We start from the raw sequence: 19,409 nt of genomic DNA on the forward strand, positions 1-19,409 counted from the left end.
ATTTTTGCAGATACGTCCAACTCTGCGAGATTCGATCCTGCATTTCTTCAAATTAAGCGCGAAGCAGAGGCACACCATCTCTCTTTCGCCTCCAGTGCCTCGCATCCCTACAACGTGCCCTTCACGGAGTGGGAGTTGCGAAGTGCACTCACGCTATGCAGGGATACGGCTCCTGGACCGGACAAAATCCATAATCAAATGCTTAATATTACGTTCAGGAAAATGGAGTACCTCAGGGATCGGTACTGAGTGTCACGCTGTTCGCAATTGCCATCAACGGCAAGTTGCTGCTGCTGGGCCCGCAGTCGTTCCTTCGCTGTATGTAGACGACTTAGCTCTACATTACAGCTCCGGAAGGGTGGCGTTTGCTGAAAGACAGCTACAGCAAGCTATTAACCGAGTCGACAGTTGGGCCCTGCAACATGGTTTTTGATTTTCAGCAGCGAAAACCTTAGTTGTACATTTCTGTCGACGTCGGCCTGTGCATCCCGAACCAGAGTTCCGCTTGCGAAACAGTGTCTTACCAGTGGTTGACACCTGCAGATTCCTGGGTCTCCATTTTGATAAGAGACTTACGTGGCAGCCCCATATCCGTCAGTTGAAGGTTGCCTGCATGAAGAGACTGAACATGCTTAAGTTTCTCAGCGGCACCTTGTGGGGGGCTGACCGTGCGGTACTGCTACGATTTTACACGGCGACGGTCCTCTCCCAAATAGACTATGGAAGTGCAGCTTATGGCTCAGCATCAAAATCTACGCTGAGCCTTTTAGACAGTATTCACCATAGTGGAGTAAGGCTGGCAACGGGAGCTTTCCGTACTAGCCCCGTTCCCAGCTTACTCGCTGAAGAGGGAGTTCCACCTTTACGGATAAGGAGGCAGCAGTTACTTTTCACGTACGCTGCCAAAATTCATGAAATGCCGCTACATCCAAGCTATCAATGCATCTATCGTACCGAATACCACCAGAGGTACCAAGACCGGCCGAATGCCACACGGCCGGTTGGGTTTCGGATTGATAGCTTGTGTCATGATTGTAAGTAGTACAGGAGATATTATAATTAGAATTTTGTAAACAATATAAATTTATTAAGGATGAGCTGTGTGTTTAATAGAAAACATTGTTAGCGTAAATTGTATAATATTGTATTATAGGAAAAATTTTCTTCTCTTGTTAATTTAATATTTAGTGCTTGACAATAATGTATTTTAGTGTACCATTTGCCACCGAGGTAGACACCTCATTTGCAAATAAAGAGATTTTGATTTGATTTGATGATTTGAATATCAATATCGGTGGTTGTCTTGAACAAACTCTTAGCGAGGTACCTCCGTGGTTGGTTCCGCGACCGGATATACGTCTAGATCTGCTGCGTGGACCTAAGGTGAACACGGATTCTTCCGTTTATTGGAAGTATTTCCAGGACTTCGTTCACCAATATCTGGCTGCGAGACTTATCTTCACGGATGGTTCAAAAATGGGAGATAATGTTGGTTGCTCTTTTGTCATTGATGATATGAGCACGAAGATCTCGCTCCCTAAAGTATGTAGCGTGTATACTGCAGAACTTTACGCCATCTTAGAGGCTCTGCAGTTTGCACTGTGTGACGGAAGAAGCCACTTTCTTATGTGTACCGATTTGTTAAGCTCTCTGCAATCTTTTGAAACCTGTTTCTGGCAACACCCACTGGTACTGCAGATACATGACCTTCTAGCCAGGTTAGGGGATGCTGGCACCAGAATCACTTTCGCGTGGCTTCCAAGCCACATTGGGATTGCGGGAAACGAACTTGCGGATGAAGCTGCAAAGGAAGCTGCACTTTTACCTCCAGGACCAGTCAGTGTACCTGCTAAGGATATTTGTTCTCAGCTACGTCGAACCATCTTGGCGTCCTGGGAATCGGAGTGGCTAGATATCCGAACTCCCAACAAGCTGAGAACAATTAAGAAGACAACTACCGTGTGGCGGTCCTCTTTCCGACCTTCACGGAGAGAGGCCATAGTACTATGCAGGCTGAGGATAGGTCATTTACGATCCACGCACTCTTATCTCCTAAAGAGGGAAGATCCCCCAGTGTATTCTTGTGGTGCCGACTTCACCGTGGCCCACATCCTCACAGAGTGCGCCGATCTCTCTGGCCTAAGACGGAGCCTCGGCCTGCAGGAAACACTCGAACGCATACTAGCCGATGACGCGACTACTGCTGATCTCGTCATCCGCTTTATGTGCGACAGTGGACTTATCAAGGGTATATAAATTACAAGTGTACTGTTACTCAGGGAACGTACGTTCCCTTTTGATACGTTAGTAATCCTTTCGGCCTAGTTCTATAATTGTTTTTGTTTTATTTTGTACTGCGTTTCCAAATTTCTTTGTTGAATAAATAATTTTGTTTTATATTTTAAATTTCTTTTCCACTTACTTGTTCAGAGAGGATGATTACCTTGTTGTACTTCTTCTTAAAACAAAAATCACCACCACCACCAGACAAAGCTCATTTCTCTCGTGATGGAGTCATAAACATGCATATTGTTCGGGAATGGTTTGGAGAAAATCTCTGTTCTGTACTGGTAGCTGGACAACAGCAACAATTTTTGTTAATGTTTTATGTGGCTGCAAGAAATGCCACTAAGCACAAGATCCACCATTTGATTCATGCACAGTAGTGCTCTAGTGCTCTTCACGTGGCAGGTGAGAGATGTTCCCGATGTCTAGTACTGCAGGAAGTGGATTGGTCATGGGGATCCCAGTAAGTAACCACCAAGGTCCCCAGACTTTTACCCATGTTTTTTTCTTCCTGTGGGGGGTATGTTCAAACTTGTGTGTACGTGTAGGAATGGAAGGAGGCCACATTGAAAATGTTCTTCCTCTACTCTGAAACTCTGTTAACATTCTAAGTAAATGTTCTTCATTAACGCATCTCTGTTACGTTACCATGTGTTCATTTTTTGGTTCACTATTCATAGGTACAATTACATTTTATTTGATGCAAGCATAATGCCACGTACAGTACTACACTGTGAGCCACGTTTCGAACAGACTAAACTGAAAGACAGGGGAAGACGTGGGCAAGTCGGGCTGAGCCTACAATGTTGCCACATGGTAGGAGAGGAGCAAGGGGCCACGTGTTTTATGCCCTTTGTCAACGTGAGTTACGGCAATGTTGTCACCAATCCGGAGCTGCCATACTTACTCAGTAGATGTCTTGATCACATGCTTGCAGCTACTATCATAGTCCATTTAAAACAGCAGCAGGCAGATTTTATCAGTGTGATTCGCTATCGAAAAACAGCGTATGTGGACACTGGGTGCTAATTATTAATTCTTCAAGCCTTTTGTACGTTTGTTAGTTTATTCTTACTCTTTCTCGTTAATGAATATTATTGTGTGTACATAGACCTTCATGCAGTGGATCCGAACAAAAACTCACCAGACTGTTATCAGTTGAAAAAGAAATGCGAGATTTTTACGTCCGGTGAGAGAGAAATGATTCTGTCAGTTTATAAGCATTTCCGAGCGAATACTGTTGTCCGCAGGAATACGTAAAGTGACTTCAGAACAATGGCGAAATTATGCAGAACGCATGAAACAGACGGAGAATCACATATGGTAGACTGATGACCTCATAGAACGTCATCATGGTAAAATTGTGATCAACCTCAATGATGACAGCTCCAGTGATGATATTCATGCGCTGAATCTGATTCTGACCTGGGTGTGCAACCTCTCGATACAGATTAATTACTGCTGCACAAGGTAAGCTGACTCTGACGCTGAAATATGCTGCATGATGATATAAACGTATTTTAATTGTCGCCAAAAGACCTATCTGTGTCGGTGCAAAAAAAAAAAGTATTTGATGTCAGTCTGATAATCTGATGATAATGATAATAATAATAATAATAATAATAATAATAATAATAATAATAATAATAATAATAATAATAATAATAACAATAACATTCATAAGGTTAGCCTAGCTATTTCTGGGGTCGCTGGAGCCACCCAGGCTCAGTTTATGGTTTTGGCCGGGGGTTTAAAACCGGATGCCCTTTCTAACTCCACATGATTCTTGAGATGAAAATCTCGACCCAGAATCAATCAAGATTTGAACCTAGGCCTTTAGGGTGGGAAGCAAGCAGCTAAGCTACTCAACTAATCACTCACCCCCTCCCCCCCAGTCTGATAATAATAAAAATAATAATAATAATAATAATAATGCTTAATTTAATTTTTATTTATAAAAATATATTTAGTGAAATTGTGCTGGGCAAAGTGGAGGTGGGACAGGTTATCACTTGGATCCCCCATTTCTCCTTTCAATTTCAAAGTTCATTCCAGTCTGGGAATTGCATTACTTTGTTCGTTTATTCATCAGTTATCGCCCGAGAGTAGTTTTTTCAGACCTCTCCATTTGGCGCAATTCAAATACTATACTTGAAATTAGGTGGGGTATCATTCCATTCCTGGCCCAGTCTTCGACTGGATTCCGGCCACATATTTGAATAATAATAGTGATTGATAAATAATAAAATAATGTGAGCCTAATATATATTATGATAATAGTAATTCAATTAATGTATTTTTTTCTTTTACAAGCTGCTTTAGGTCGCACTGACACAGATAGGTCTTACAGCGATGATGGGATGGAAAGATCTAGGAATGGGAAGGAAGTGACTTTAGCCATAATTAAGGTACAGCACCATCATTTGCCAGGTGTGAAAATGGGAAACCACGGAAAACCATCTTCAGGGCTGCCGACAGAGGGGTTTGAACCCACTATCTCCCAAGTGCAAGCTGGTAGCTATGTGACCCAAACTGCATAGCCACTTCCTTGATAATTTAATGTTTATTGTGTATGCCAAAAAATGTGTTCGCAGTGGTTTAACCATAAAAATGTAGTTAAATACATGGTTTAATTCAGTGAATTATTTCATTATTTTAAGACGTAGCCATTAAGTGGCAGTATTTATAGTGCCGAGTATTAACTTTCAATTGCGCGCCAGTTCATTTTGCAACCAAGGTGAGTGGGGCGAGGCAGTGACATTATGTCTGCTTCAGTCTGTTTAAAAGATTGCTCACAGTATAGTGGTGTACTACATTATTTTTTGTAATTGAACATTTTGTTCTGGAATGCTGTTTGAACTGACGTTACTAGTCATCTAACAATGATAAGATATTGTTAGTTCAAGAACCTTAAAGCTATTCCATTTCTTTTTACATTAAGTCGTGTTATTCAGATTGCTGTATTGTAAATATTTTTTGTCCTGAGAACTGCCTTTGACATTGAGCTAATCCCATTGTCTATAGAATTACCCTGTACATGACCATTTATATGGTAATTTATTTATTTATACATACATTATCATTATAGACTTATGCCTTTCAGCGTTCAGTCTGAAGCCTCCGTGAATTTACTAAACGCCGCCACAATCCTCTATTTGCAACTAGTGTTGTGGCCTCATTTAGTTCTATACCTCTTACCTTTAAATTGTTAGAAACCGAGTCTAACCATCGTCGTCTTGGTCTACCTCTACTTCTCTTACCCTCCATAGCAGAGTCCATTATTCTCCTAGGTAACCTATCCTCCTCCATTCGCCTCACATGACCCCACCACCGAAGCCGGTTTATGCGTACAGCTTCATCCATCGAGTTCATTCCTAAATTAGCCTTTATCTCCTCATTCCGAGTACCATCCTGCCATTGTTCCCACCTGTTTGTACCAGCAATCATTCTCGCTACTTTCATGTCTGTTACTGCTAACGTATGAATAAGATATCCTGAGATCGCCCCAGGTTTCGCTACCATAAAGCAAAGTTGGTCTGAAAACAGACCGATGTAAAGATAGTTTCGTTTGGGAGCTGACTTCCTTCTTACAGAATACTGTTGATCGCAACTGCGAGCTCACTGCATTAGCTTCACTACACCTTGATTCAATCTCGCTTACTATATTATCATCCTGGGAGAACACACAACCTAAATACTGAAATTATCGACATATTCTAGCTTTGTATCACCAATCTGACATTCAGTTCCGTTTTTCTTACCTACTGACATCAATTTAGTCTTCAAAAGGCTAATTTTCATACCATACTCATTGCACCTATTTTCAAGTTCCAAGATATTTGACTGCAGGCTTTTGGCACAATCTGCCATTAAGACCAAGTCGTCAGCATAGGTCAGACTGCTTACTAAGTTTCCACCTAACTGAATCCCTCCCTGCCATTTTATACCTTTCAGCAAATGACCCATGTAAACTACGAACAGCAAAGGTGAAAGATTATAGCCTTGTCTAACCCCTGTGAGTGCCCTGAACCAAGAACTCATTCTACCATGAATTCTCACTGAAGCCCAATTGTCAACATAAATGCCCTTGATTTATTTTAATAATCTACCTTGGACCTGAGTTCGATTCCCGGCTGGATCAGGGATTTTTGATTGTAAATTATTAATATCCCTGGCCTGGGGACACTGGGTGTTTGTGTCGTCCTTAACGTTTCTTTCCTCACATTCAACACTCTACACTTCCTCCATTCCAGTTACACGCAGGTTCATATCACATGGTGCTAGTAGGGGCAAAAGATCTCTATAGGTCGACGCCGCGAACAAATAGAATTAAACATTTTTTTTTTAAATCTGCCTTTAATTCTATAGTCTTCCAGTATGGCGAACATCTTTTCCCTCGGTACCCTATCATATGCTTTCACTAGATCTACGAAACATAAACACAACTGCCTATTCCTCTCGTATCATTTCTCAATTACCTGGCGCATACTGAAAATCTGATCCTGACAGCCTCTCTGTGGTCTGAAACCACACTGGTTTTCATCCAAGTTCCTCTCAACTACTGATCGCATCCTCCCTTCCAAGATGCCGGTGAATACTTTGCCTGGTATACTATTCAATGAGATACCTCGATAGTTGTTGCAATCCTTCCTGTTCCCTCGTTTATAGATAGGTGCAGTTACTGCTTTTGTCCAATCTGAAGGTACCGTACCAACACTCCATGCTAATACTACTCTATGAAGCCATTTCATCCCTGCCTTCCCACTATACTTCACCATTTCATGTCTAATTTCATCTGTTCCTGCTGCTTTATGACAATGGAGTTTATTTACCATCCTTTCCACTTCCTCAAGTGTAATTTCACCAACATCATTTTCCTCCTCCCCATGAGCTTGGCTGTTCGCAACACCATCAGGAAGATTTCCTTTTACGTTGGGAAGATGATCAAAATATTCCCTCCACCTCTCCTGTGATTCCCTGGGATCTATTATGAGTTCCCCTGAATTACTCAAAACACTGTTCATTTCCTTTTTCCCTCCCTTCCTAAGATTCATTATTAGTGTCCAGAAAGATTTCCCTGCTGCTTGACCTAGCCTTTCCAGGTTATTAGCAAAATCTTCCCAAGACTTCTTTTTGGATTCAACAACTATTTGTTTTGCTCTATTTCTTTCATCTACATACAATTCCCTGTCTGCCTCAGCCCTTGTTTGGAGCCATTTCTGATAAGCCTTCTTTTTACCTTTAAAAGCTGTTCCACTTCATAATTCCACCAAGATGTTCACCTTTTCCCGTCTTTACAAACAGTTGTTCCTTGGCATTCCCTTGCTGTTTCTACTACAGCATCCCTGTATGCCACCCATTCACTTTCTATATCCTGAACCTGCTTACTGTCTACTGTTCGAAACTTCTCACTAAACATATCCATGTACTTCTGTCTAATTTCCTCGTCCTGGAGATTTTCTACCCTTATTCGTTTGCAGACAGATTTCACTTTCTCTACCCTAGGCCTAGAGGTACTTAGTTCAATACAGATCAGATAGTGGTGTGTGTCATCGAAAAATCCCCGGAAAACTCGTAGATTCCTAACAGATTTCTTGAATTTGAAGTCGGTTAAGATATAGTCTATTATGGATCTAGTACCCCTAACCTTCCATGTATAGCGGTGAATAGCCTTATGCTTGAAGAATGTATTCGTAATTGCTAAACCCATACTAGCACAGAAGTCCAGCATACGCTTCCCATTCCCATTAGCTTCCATATCTTCCTCACATTTACCAATCACCCTTTCGTGTCCTTCAGTTCTATTCCAACTCTCACATTGAAATCGCCTATTAGCACTATTCTGTCCTTGCTGTTGACCCTGACCACTATGTCAGTCAATGCTTCATAAAACTTGTTAACTTCATCCTCATCTGCACCCTTACATGGTGAATACACTGAGACAATTCTTGTCCTAATTCCTCCAGTTGCCAAATCTATGCAAATAATTCACTCATTTACGTGCCTAACAGAAACTATGTTGCGTGCAATGGTATTCCTGATAAACAGCCCTACCCCATACTCTGCCCTTCCCTTTTTAACACCCATCAAGTACACTTTATAATCTCCTATCTCTTCCTCGTTATCTCCCCTTACCCGAATATCACTTACTCCTAGCACATCCGTATGCATCCTCTTTGCTGACTCAGCCAGTTCTACTTTCTTTCTTCCAGAAGCCCCATTAATATTGATGATGATGCTTGTTGTTTTTAGGGGCTTAACATTGAAGTTCATCGGCCCCATTAATATTGATAACTCCCCATCAAATTCCATTTCGTTCACCAAGTTGTTTCCAAGGACAGTAAATTCATGAAGCTGGATGCTACCCTATTTACACATAGTCCAAGTGAGGATCTCTCCTCTAACGGGTTATGGACTACTGTTGGATTGTATAGTCCTAGCCGCGTGAGCACAAGGAGGGCCATGACTCGGAATATGTCGGAGATGCCCATTCCCATTCCATAGCAACTGGTATCCCGACTCTCAGGACCACTTACTAGGCCACTCAGCCGTTGCCCATGGTTCACGAACTAGGACATGACTACAGTAACCCACATCATGAACCATTATTTATTTATATTTTTATTTATTTATGCATGCATGTATGTATGTATTTATTTATAATGACTGCTTGGGTTCCTTTTGGATGTGCCCTCTGTTCCTAGCTTTTACTGCCTGTAGTCATCTTTATTGTTTTGTCTTTTCCTTTTCCTCTGTTTTATTTGGGTTTCTTATCCTAAACTTCTCACATCAAGACTGAAAATCTGCCTGACCGGCCCTGCAACGAGTAACAACTTCCAGTATTGCAAGCTGTTACGTCATGACCGTATCAATGAGTTCAATTAGCATATCAGATTAAATTAGGTGGTCATTTAATCTAATAAGTTGAACTTCCAGTATCCTAATGAATTTGGGAAGTAGAAACAAGTTTGTTAGGGGCTGAAAATAGATGATGTAGAACAACTGGGATTGAAGAAGAGAAGACCTGTTTGAAGATATGGAGATGCCCTTTTCCTTTAATGTTTTCATCTCTGTCCTTGTCTCCTCATTCTGTTACTCCCTCTTCCAATGCTGACGTGTCATGTTTATCCTATTACATGTTCCTGTCCATGTTTAAGTCTTTCTCTAAACAAGTTGTTCGCCTATTTTTTTTTTTTTTTGACCCATTGTGTTCTTTTTTGTGTATCCTTTGTTCTTAGCCTTTTACAATATGCATTCATCTTTATCTTTTTTTGTTTCTTGCCTTTTCTTGTGATTATCTGGCTTTCTTCTTACCGTACACTTCCCGCATTGAGAATGAAGATCTCTCAAGATGGAATCTCAGTAAATGTTGAGTCCCACCCGTCTGATGAAACTGGGAAGTAGACACAAGCTTGTTGGGGGCTGACAAGAAATGGAAGTAGACGAACTGGAATTGATGAGGAATGAGCCTATTTGAAAACAGCATTGTATGAAAATGTGGAGATTGCCTTTGTCCTTTTGTATTTTCATATTTCTCTTTGCCGTTTCTTTCTGTTGTTCTATCTTCTGATGTTAGGCTATCTTTTTTTTTTTTTTGTCCTTATATGTGTTCTTATTGATGTTACTATCTTTCTATAAATGACTTGACTGGCCCTTATTTCAGGATGTTCACAAATTTCATTAAATACTTCCACATCATGGCTGAGCACATTCTATAGCAGAAATAGAAATTAAAACTGAATAATTTGTTCCTTGATCATTGTAATTTACACCACACCCGGGCAACTGGAGATGGTCAATGACGACGATGATGATGATGATGATGATGATGATGATGATGATGATGATGATGATGATCATTGTAATTGAAAAAATTGAAGTATGCAAGCTCCACCTTTCAATTGAAGTATTTGACAGTTGTCCTTTATTAATTTTACAACCCTAATTTAGTGAAAACTAAAAATATTTAACTTCTTAAATACATTATCTTATTGTTATGAGTTTTAATTTTTTCTCAGTCCCCTTTGCCTTCGTTTTTCTGACTTTCTTCTCATTCCACACTTCCCACATCAAGATTGAGGATCTGTTTATATGACCCGCTCCCTACCAGTGATTGTTGAAGCTTGTCCTCCTTGTGAAGATATAGACATTGTCCTTGTCCTTTAATATTTTGATGTTTGTTCTTGTCTCCATTTCTATTGCTCTTTCTTTCGATGCTGACCTCTCATTGTGTTTTTCCTGTTCCTGTCTTTCTATATATAACTTATTGTTATGAAAAGTGAGGGAGAACAGTTTTGAATTAAAGATCATAGTAATTAGTGGATATCAGGTATGCTCATAATTTTGTGATCTCTTCTCAATTCTCAAGATTGGTTGGCAGCAATTCGTCTTCTCCACTCTTCTCTGTAATCCGCTAATCTCTTCATTTCCACATATGAGCCTGTTTCTAAGTCATCTCTGATCTGTCTTGAATATTGAAGTCTAGGTCTTCCTCTTCCTCTTTTACCTTGAATCATTCCTTCCATGACATTAAATATGAAACCATTGTGCCTATAGAGATGGCCAATTAATCGGTCTCTTGTCTTTCTTATTGTTGCTAAAAAGAATTTTTTTTTAACCTATATGTCGAAGAACTTCTTCATTGGTGAGTTTTGCTGTCCATGAGATCTTTTCCATCCTCCTCCAGTACCACATCTCAAATGCTTCCAGACGTTTCTTATCACATGCACTAATAGTCCATGTTTCTGAACCATACAAGGCCATACTCCAGACATAGCACTTAATAAATCTTCTTGGTCTCCACTTTTAAATTCCTTGATGTAAGTAGTATCCTTTTCTTGTAAAAAGCAATCTTTGCTTGGGAAATTCTGCTCTTTATGTCGACTGAACTTTTGCCACCTGGAGTGATTTTACTTCCTAAGTAGGTAAAGACATTTACTTGCCTTAGCGGTATATCACTAATTCTGATGTCAACTGCAATATGCTGGTGGTTGCATACCATAATTTCGGTCGTTTTTGTATTAATTTTCATGTTATACTTATCTCTCAATATCTTATTCATTCTTATTAATGCACTTTTGTGATAATCAGTATGAAATATTTTCAGCCAGAGATTTCTTGACATCTGCAATGGTTATGCACCAAAAAATCAAATGACTCTTATGAAAGATATCTCACTCGCCAAAATGGGTATCAAGGGAGAGCGGTTGTACTACAAACTTCAAGATATAGTTTGGGATGACATTTTCTCCAAGTACATCCTTTATCCTCTGGTGGGTATTACTCATCAAGTATAGACTATTATTTTTAAAATTTAAGGAAAAAAGAAACCTATCAAAGAGTTACAGGGAGTTTGTGATTTGTCACGTTATAGAGTTTACACTTTTCCTGGTATAAGAAATATTAGTCAATGTACGTACTGAAATAAATTTGAAAAATCTACTTTTGTTGTTGTTAATTTGAAATTTTGTGGATTAAATTAGGTAAAGTAAGAGTATTCTATTTCCACTGGTGGATCAATGTTAAAGAAATATGTTATTTATTTAATACTATTTCTATGTGGACTACTTTAACTTGAGAGTGTCAGATATTTCATTCATGCTAAGTAAGACATGAAATATAACAGATTGAGCAGTGTTAATAACATCATTTCTTATGCAGCTATCTGTTTGAAAATGGCAGTGTATGAAGATGTGGAGATTGTGGCTGTCCTTTTGTGTTTTCATTTATGTTCTTGTCTCCTTTTCTATTGCTCCCTCTCCCGATGGTGACGTGTCATTGTGTTTATCTTGTGTGTGTTCCCATCTTTCTATAAATGGTTTAATGTTATGAAAGTGAAAACAAACAGAATTTTTAATGAAATATCATAGTAATTAGGGAATAACAAATATGTTCAAATTTTGTGATAATTACTATGGAATATTTTCAGCCACAGACTTCTTGACATGTAATGGTTTGAGGAATGGAGTTTATCAGTGTAATGAAAGAAAGAAACATAGACTAATTAGCACTGAGTAAAATCAAGTTGAAGGGGCAAGGATCCAAATAACTTAGAGACAGATATCATTTGCACCAGGCTTGTGGATTCCTAGCTAAGAACAGGGTACAGTTTGTAATAAATTACGGAATGAAGTCTGACAAATTCTTCATGATGTATTATTGCCAACTATTGTGAATTAGTTAAGAGTGGTATGTCTAAAGGTCTGAGGGCATACTAGTGGGCTATTGTTCTGTATTAATTAAAATTGGAATCTGACAAACTGTTCATATTGTGTTATTGTTAACTAAGTTATTGTACATTAGTTAAAAGAGTGTTATATTTGAAAGACTGAGGACATGTTAGTGAACTATTATTCTTTATGAAAGTAGAATTTAACTGACAAACTCTTTGTGTTGTATTATTGCTAGCTGCTGTGTGTTAGTTGATTAAATGGACTGTTGTTGTTACGTGGATTGGAAGTGATGGAGCTGGTAGCATCTTGTAAGGGCCCCATGCCAGAGTAGGCAAAGACCTGAACGGCAGCTCTGGTGGAGAAAGAGACCTTCGGTACGCCATTTTTGTCAAATGAGGCAAATTTTCTCTTCTGGGCAAAAAATAAAGAAGGAAACCACTGCCTTGTGAAGAAGAGGGATCTTCCAAGCCTAAGGGAATAAACCCTGAAATAAAATTCTCCTGTATGTTAGGCCTAACGAGTTAGTAAAGGAGTACCGAGCTCGATAGCTGCAGACGCTTAAGTGCGGCCAGTATCCAGTATTCGGGAGATAGTAGGTTCGAACCCCACTGTCGGCAGCCCTGAAAATGGTTTTCCGTGGTTTCCCATTTTCACACCAGGCAAATGCTGGGGCTGTACCTTAATGAAGGCCACGGCCGCTTCTTTCCCACTCCTAGCCCTTTCGTGTCCCATCGTCGCTGTAAGACCTATCTGTGTCGGTGCAAAAAAAAAAAAAAAAAAAAAAAAAAAAAAAAAAAAAAAAAAAAAAAAAAGTAAAGGAGTAATGTTTCATTGCTTTTGAAATAAGAATGAGCCTCGAACAAATACTAAACCAAATGTTGACATCACTTCTTATTTCCCAGCAATAAATAACAATTTTTCAGAATCCAAGCCTCTTCCGGGAATGTGAGAAGATATATCAATGGAAGATGCAGTACTCTTAATGGACTTAATTATAAAAACAAAATATCTGATCGTACATTAACAGGCAGGAGTGAAGAGAGAATCGATGTGATGGAAAGGAGGAGAATACATATATTAGGGCTGAGTGAGACCAAATAATACAGAAGGAAACAAACTCAAGGAAGTTGAAAGGTTACAAAATGTATTGGAATGGTAATAGCAGCAAGGCAAAGGAATGGAATTTGTTTGGTGCTGCACAAAGATTTTGAGGCCAGCTTGGATGTCTCCTTTGCAAATGAAACAATTGTCTAGTCCAGAGCAAATTTGGGACAAATCAGTTCCACAATAATTCAAGTATATGCCCCACAACAAAGACGCGTTGATGATAAGAAGGTAAAGTTCCTTGACGATCTGAAAGAAGTACTAAAAGATAACTTCATTCTAATGTGGGATTTGAACTCTCGAACTGGATGATCTGGCCATGGAATACTGAGGTTGAACAAGTCAAGTAGGTTGAAAGAACTATTCTATATTAATTTACTGCTTAATTGTTAATGTTTGTGGGTTACTGTAGTCACGTCCTAGTTCGTGAACCATGGGTAACGGCTGAGTGGCCTAGTAAGTGGTCCTGAGAGTCGGGATACCAGTTGCTATGGAATGGGAGTGGGCATCTCGGACATAGGTATTCTGAATCGTGGCCCTCCTTGTGCTCAGGCGGCTAGGACTATACAATTCACCGGTGGTCCATAACCTGTTAGAGGAGAGATCCTCACTTGGACTATGTGCAAGTAGGGCAGCATCCTGCTTCATGAATTTACCAAGCTCAGAACACTTTCAGCAAGCCTCGGACCTATGGGAGTAATGGAGTCCCACTCCCATTTGACAGGTGAGGGATTCCTTGGAAACAACTTGGCGAACAAAATGGAATTCGATGGGGAGCTATCAATATTAATGGGGCTTATGGAAGAAAGAAGGTAGAACTGGCTGAGTCAGCAAAGAGGATGCATCTGGATGTGCTAGGAGTAAGTGATATTCGGGTAAGGGGAGATAATGAGGAAGAGATAGGAGATTATAAAGTGTACTTGACGGATGTTAGAAAGGGAAGGGCAGAGTCTGGGGTAGGGCTCTTTATCAGGAATACCATTGCACGCAACATAGTTTCTGTTAGGCACGTAAATGAGCGAATGATGTGGGTAGATTTGTCAGTGGGAGGAATTAGGACAAGAATTGTGTCCGTGTATTCACCATGTGAGGGTGCAGATGAGGATGAAGTTGACAAGTTTTATGAAGCATTGAGTGACATCGTGGTCAGGGTCAACAGCAAGGATAGAATAGTGCTAATGGGCGATTTCAATGCAAGAGTTGGGAATAGAACTGAAGGATACGAAAGGGTGATTGGTAAATGTGGGGAAGATATGGAAGCTAATGGGAATGGGAAGCGTTTGCTGGACTACTGTGCTAGTATGGGTTTAGCTGTTACGAATACATTCTTCAAGCATAAGGCTATTCACCGCTACACATGGGAGGCTAGGGGTACCAGATCCATAATAGACTATATCTTAACAGACTTTGAATTCAGGAACTCTGTTAGGAATGTACGAGTTTTTCGCAGATTTTTCGATGATACAGACCACTATCTGATGTGTAGTGAACTAAGTAACTCTAGGCCTAGGGTAGAGAAAGTGAAATCTGTCTGCAAACGAATAAGGGTAGAAAGTCTCCAGGATGAGGAAATTAGACAGAAGTACATAGATATGATTAGTGAGAAGTTTCGAACAGTAGACAGTAAGCAGGTTCAGGATATAGAAAGTGAATGGGTGGCATACAGGGATGCTGTAATAGAAACAGCAAGGGAATGCCTAGGAACAACTGTGTGTAAAGATGGGAAAAGGTGAACATCTTGGTGGAATGATGAAGTGAGAGCAGCCTGTAAACATAAAAAGAAGGCTTATCAGAAATGGCTCCAAACAAGGGCCAAGGCAGACAGGGATTGGTACGTAGATGAAAGAAACAGAGCGAAACAAATAGTTGTTGAATCCAAAAAGAAGTCATGGGAAGATTTTGGTAATAACCTGGAAAGGCTAGGTCAAGCAGCAGGGAAACCTTTCTGGACAGTAATAAAGAATCTTAGGAAGGGAGGGAAAAAGGAAATGAACAGTGTTTTGAGTAATTCAGGTGAACTCATAATTGATCCCAGGGAATCACTGGAGAGGTGGAGGGAATATTTTGAACATCTTCTCAATGTAAAAGGAGATCATCATGGTGGTGATGCAAACAGCCAAGCTCATGGGGAGGAGGAAAACGATGTTGGTGAAATTATGCTTGAGGAAGTGGAAAGGATAGTAAATAAACTCCATTGTCATAAGGCAGCAGGAATAGATTAAATTAGACCTGAAATGGTGAAGTACAGTGGAAAGGCAGGGATGAAATGGCTTCATAGAGTAGTAAAATTAGCGTGGAGTGTTGGTAAGGTACCTTCAGCTTGGACAAAAGCAGTAATTGCACCTATCTGTAAGCAAGGGAACAGGAAGGATTGCAACAACTATCGAGGTATCTCATTGATTAGTATACCAGGCAAAGTATTCACTGGCATCCTGGAAGGGAGGGTGCGATCAGTCGTTGAGAGGAAGTTGGATGAAAACCAGTGTGGTTTCAGACCACAGAGAGGCTGTCAGGATCAGATTTTCAGTATGCGCCAGGTAATTGAAAAATGCTATGAGAGGAATAGGCAGTTGTGTTTGTTTCGTAGATCTAGAGAAAGCATATGACAGGGTACCAAGGGAAAAGATGTTCGCAATACTGGGGCACTATGGAATTAAAGGTAGATTATTAAAATCAATCAAAGGCATTTATGTTGACAATTGGGCTTCAGTGAGAATTGATGGTAGAATGAGTTCTTGGTTCAGGGTACTTACAGGAGTTAGAAAAGGCTGTAATCTTTCACCTTTGTTGTTTGTAGTTTACATGGATCATCTGCTGAAAGTTATAAAATGGCAGGGAGGGATTCAGTTAGGTGGAAATGTAGTAAGCAGTTTGGCCTATGCTGACGACTTGGTCTTAATGGCAGACTGTGCCGAAAGTCTGCAGTCTAATATCTTGGAACTTGAAAATAGGTGCAATGAGTATGGTAAGATAATTAGCCTCTCGAAGACTAAATTGATGTCAGTAGGTAAGAAGTTCAACAGAATTGAATGTCAGATTGGTGATACAAAGCTAGAACAGGTCGATAATTTCAAGTATTTAGGTTGTGTGTTCTTCCAGGATGGTAATATAGTAAGTGAGATTGAATCAAGGTGTAGTAAAGCAAATGCATTGAGCTCGCAGTTGCGATCAACAGTATTCTGTAAGAAGGAAGTCAGCTCCCATACGAAACTATCTTTACATCGGTCTGTTTTCAGACCAACTTTGCTTTATGGGAGCGAAAGCTGGGTGGACTCAGGATATCTTATTCATAAGTTAGAAGTAACAGACATGAAAGTACAAACAGGTGGGAACAATGGCAGGAGGGTACTCGGAATGAGGAGATAAAGGCTAATTTAGGAATGAACTCGATGGATGAAGCTGTACGCATAAACCGGCTTCGGTGGTGGGGTCATGTGAGGCGAATGGAGGAGGATTGGTTACCTAGGAGAATAATGGACTCGGAGGGTAAGAGAAGTAGAGGGAGGCCAAGACGGTGATGGTTAGACTCAGTTTCTAACGATTTAAAGATAAGAGGTATAGAACTAAATGAGGCCACAACACTAGTTGCAAATCGAGGATTGTGGCGACGTTTAGTAAATTCTCAGAGGCTTGCAGACTGAACGCTGAAAGGCATAACAGTCTATAATGATAATGTATGTATGTATGTATGTATTGTTAAATATATCTATTTCACAGCATTGTTTGTGTTTTTGTACATCCATTTTGCTTCTTAAAGTGCAATATGTTTGACATGCTTCTAATTTCAGAAGGTAAGGAATTCCAGGTGAGGCTTGCATAGACAACAAAGGACTTACTATAGCCAGCTGATCAGTCAATGGATTTATTTAGCACAGAGCTGGATAAGAATCTCATTTGTGGGCTTGTAGAAGGATATGATGAAACTGAAAGGCAAGGGATTTTTTTATATTTTTTTTATTTTTATTTTTTTACGATCAGTATGTGATTTAAGGTGGTGAGAGTGAAGATTTCACCGCTCTTTCAAATGTAACCATTCGAGTTTGGACAATCGTAGAGAGATATGATTGAATAGTGGTACATCGTGGATAAACCTAATGCATGCATTATGGGCTCGGTGAAGTTTGTTGGAAAGTTATATGCCAAGGTCATTGTAAACTATGTCACAGTAATCAAAGATAGGAATTATAATAATATATACTAGTAATTTCCTTGCTTTTGATCGCAATAATTCTGTTGAGTTTTCATAAAATGTAAGAAATAAAACGCTAGCAGGCATATATTTACGATAAGCTCATGCCAACTGAGATGTTTGTCAATAAGAAGTCCTAGAAGTCCTAATTTTTTGACTTTATTTATAACCTTCATCTGCTCACGCACCCTGGCATCACGTTCATGCTCGCGTAGATGCCAGTTTGGTCGCCCATCATTTTTTACAATTTTTGTGAATTTTTCTGCACTTCACCTGCACCATTTCAAAATAACTAGGATTGCAACTCTGACAGAACTTCACAAGCTCATTTTTGGGCAATAATTTCTATTAAGTAAATCACAGAAATCTTGATAATAAATTCCATTCTTCCTATCTTATATACTAAAATGGTAACACATTTTCAGTCCTTCAAGATTTTCCTCAAATATTTCACTCAAAAAAGAAATAGCTATTTATAAAAAACATATAAAAGTGAAAAGGTCATGATTTTCCACTTCAGTTTCTTCTTGGTCGAAGTCTGGGTTGTTTAAATCAGCACCTGTCATGAATTTATCATGTGAATTGAGAACTTCTCTTTCCTCCTCTCCTTTCCCTAGTTCCTCTGCAATTTGATGAATGTCTTCAAGATCGCTGTACCATTGAGCACTAAACAAAACAGGTAAGTAGGTCAGTAACTCACATATCAAACTAAAGCTATATTTCAAAGAAACAGTTAACATGGAACAACTTTATCCCACACTAGTGTACCGAAAGATGAAAATAATTCTGAAATACTAGCAGAAATAAGTATATATTTACATTTTCTATTAAGAGATGGAAAAATAATTGTCACTTCTGCTTGCAAGACTGTAGCTTGCCTGTCACCCTCTGCTTTCTGGCTATACTGAAATGGGGGGAGAGATGGATGGGCTGAAATCAGATGTCAACTGATGATGAAAAGATAACTAACTAAGGAATATCTGCCCCTCCCACACCTCTCTTAACTCTTAAATGTGCAACATAATACAAAAAAAGTGGCCAAATGCCATCTGTGCGAGTGAATGAAGGTTAAATTGCAGAGAGGTCTATCGAGTAGTATTGGCTGAATAAGATTTCATTAAGCTCTACCTCGTTCTTTTGGGAACCTATCAAAATACAGCTTATAAATCTCATATTTTGTCCCGTATTGGCTCAACACAACTGAGGTTATGTTACAAGGAGATTCCCACCTTCCAATACTTGTCAATTTCTTATAGCTAGTTTATTATTTAGATAACATAATCCACCTTAATCTCTGAGTATAATACGAAATAGAACATGTTTCATTCCAGTTATGGAACATCTTCAGCTAAAAGATTTAACAAAAATTGACAAGACAAATAAAACACTTGTGAGTTAAGACAGTTACACCTACTTGCCTTTATCCATAACCACACCATTGTCATTTGTAACTTTATATAGTACTGTTGTACTGTGGTGTGTTCTGAACCTTGATTGGCGCTTGTCAAAAAAGGTTGTTGGCAGTTCAAGTATGCTGTTACTTGTCTGTGTACTATTTTCTCCAACATTTTTGAAAGGTACAAGCATGTAAGCTTTGGAAAAGCATTCTTTCTGATTATAGTTGACTTGCTTGCAAAATTAATAGCTGGTTTGATATA

The 19,409-nt window shown here is 39.5% G+C and overlaps 1 protein-coding gene across 3 annotated transcripts in view; it reads left to right on the plus strand.

Moving 5' to 3' along the window:
* Positions 1–19,409, plus strand: part of LOC136858045 (phytanoyl-CoA dioxygenase, peroxisomal) — a 63,166-nt gene that overhangs the window by 13,306 nt on the left and 30,451 nt on the right. For all 3 annotated transcript variants that reach the window (XM_067137279.2, XM_067137281.2, XM_067137280.2), the window contains one exon: positions 11,393–11,558. In XM_067137279.2, the coding sequence (XP_066993380.2) occupies positions 11,393–11,558 (166 nt within the window). The remainder of the gene's footprint in view (positions 1–11,392; positions 11,559–19,409) is intronic.

The sequence above is a fragment of the Anabrus simplex genome, chromosome 1 (genome assembly GCF_040414725.1).
Source record: "Anabrus simplex isolate iqAnaSimp1 chromosome 1, ASM4041472v1, whole genome shotgun sequence".
In the NCBI taxonomy this organism is placed as follows: Eukaryota; Metazoa; Arthropoda; class Insecta; order Orthoptera; family Tettigoniidae; genus Anabrus; species Anabrus simplex.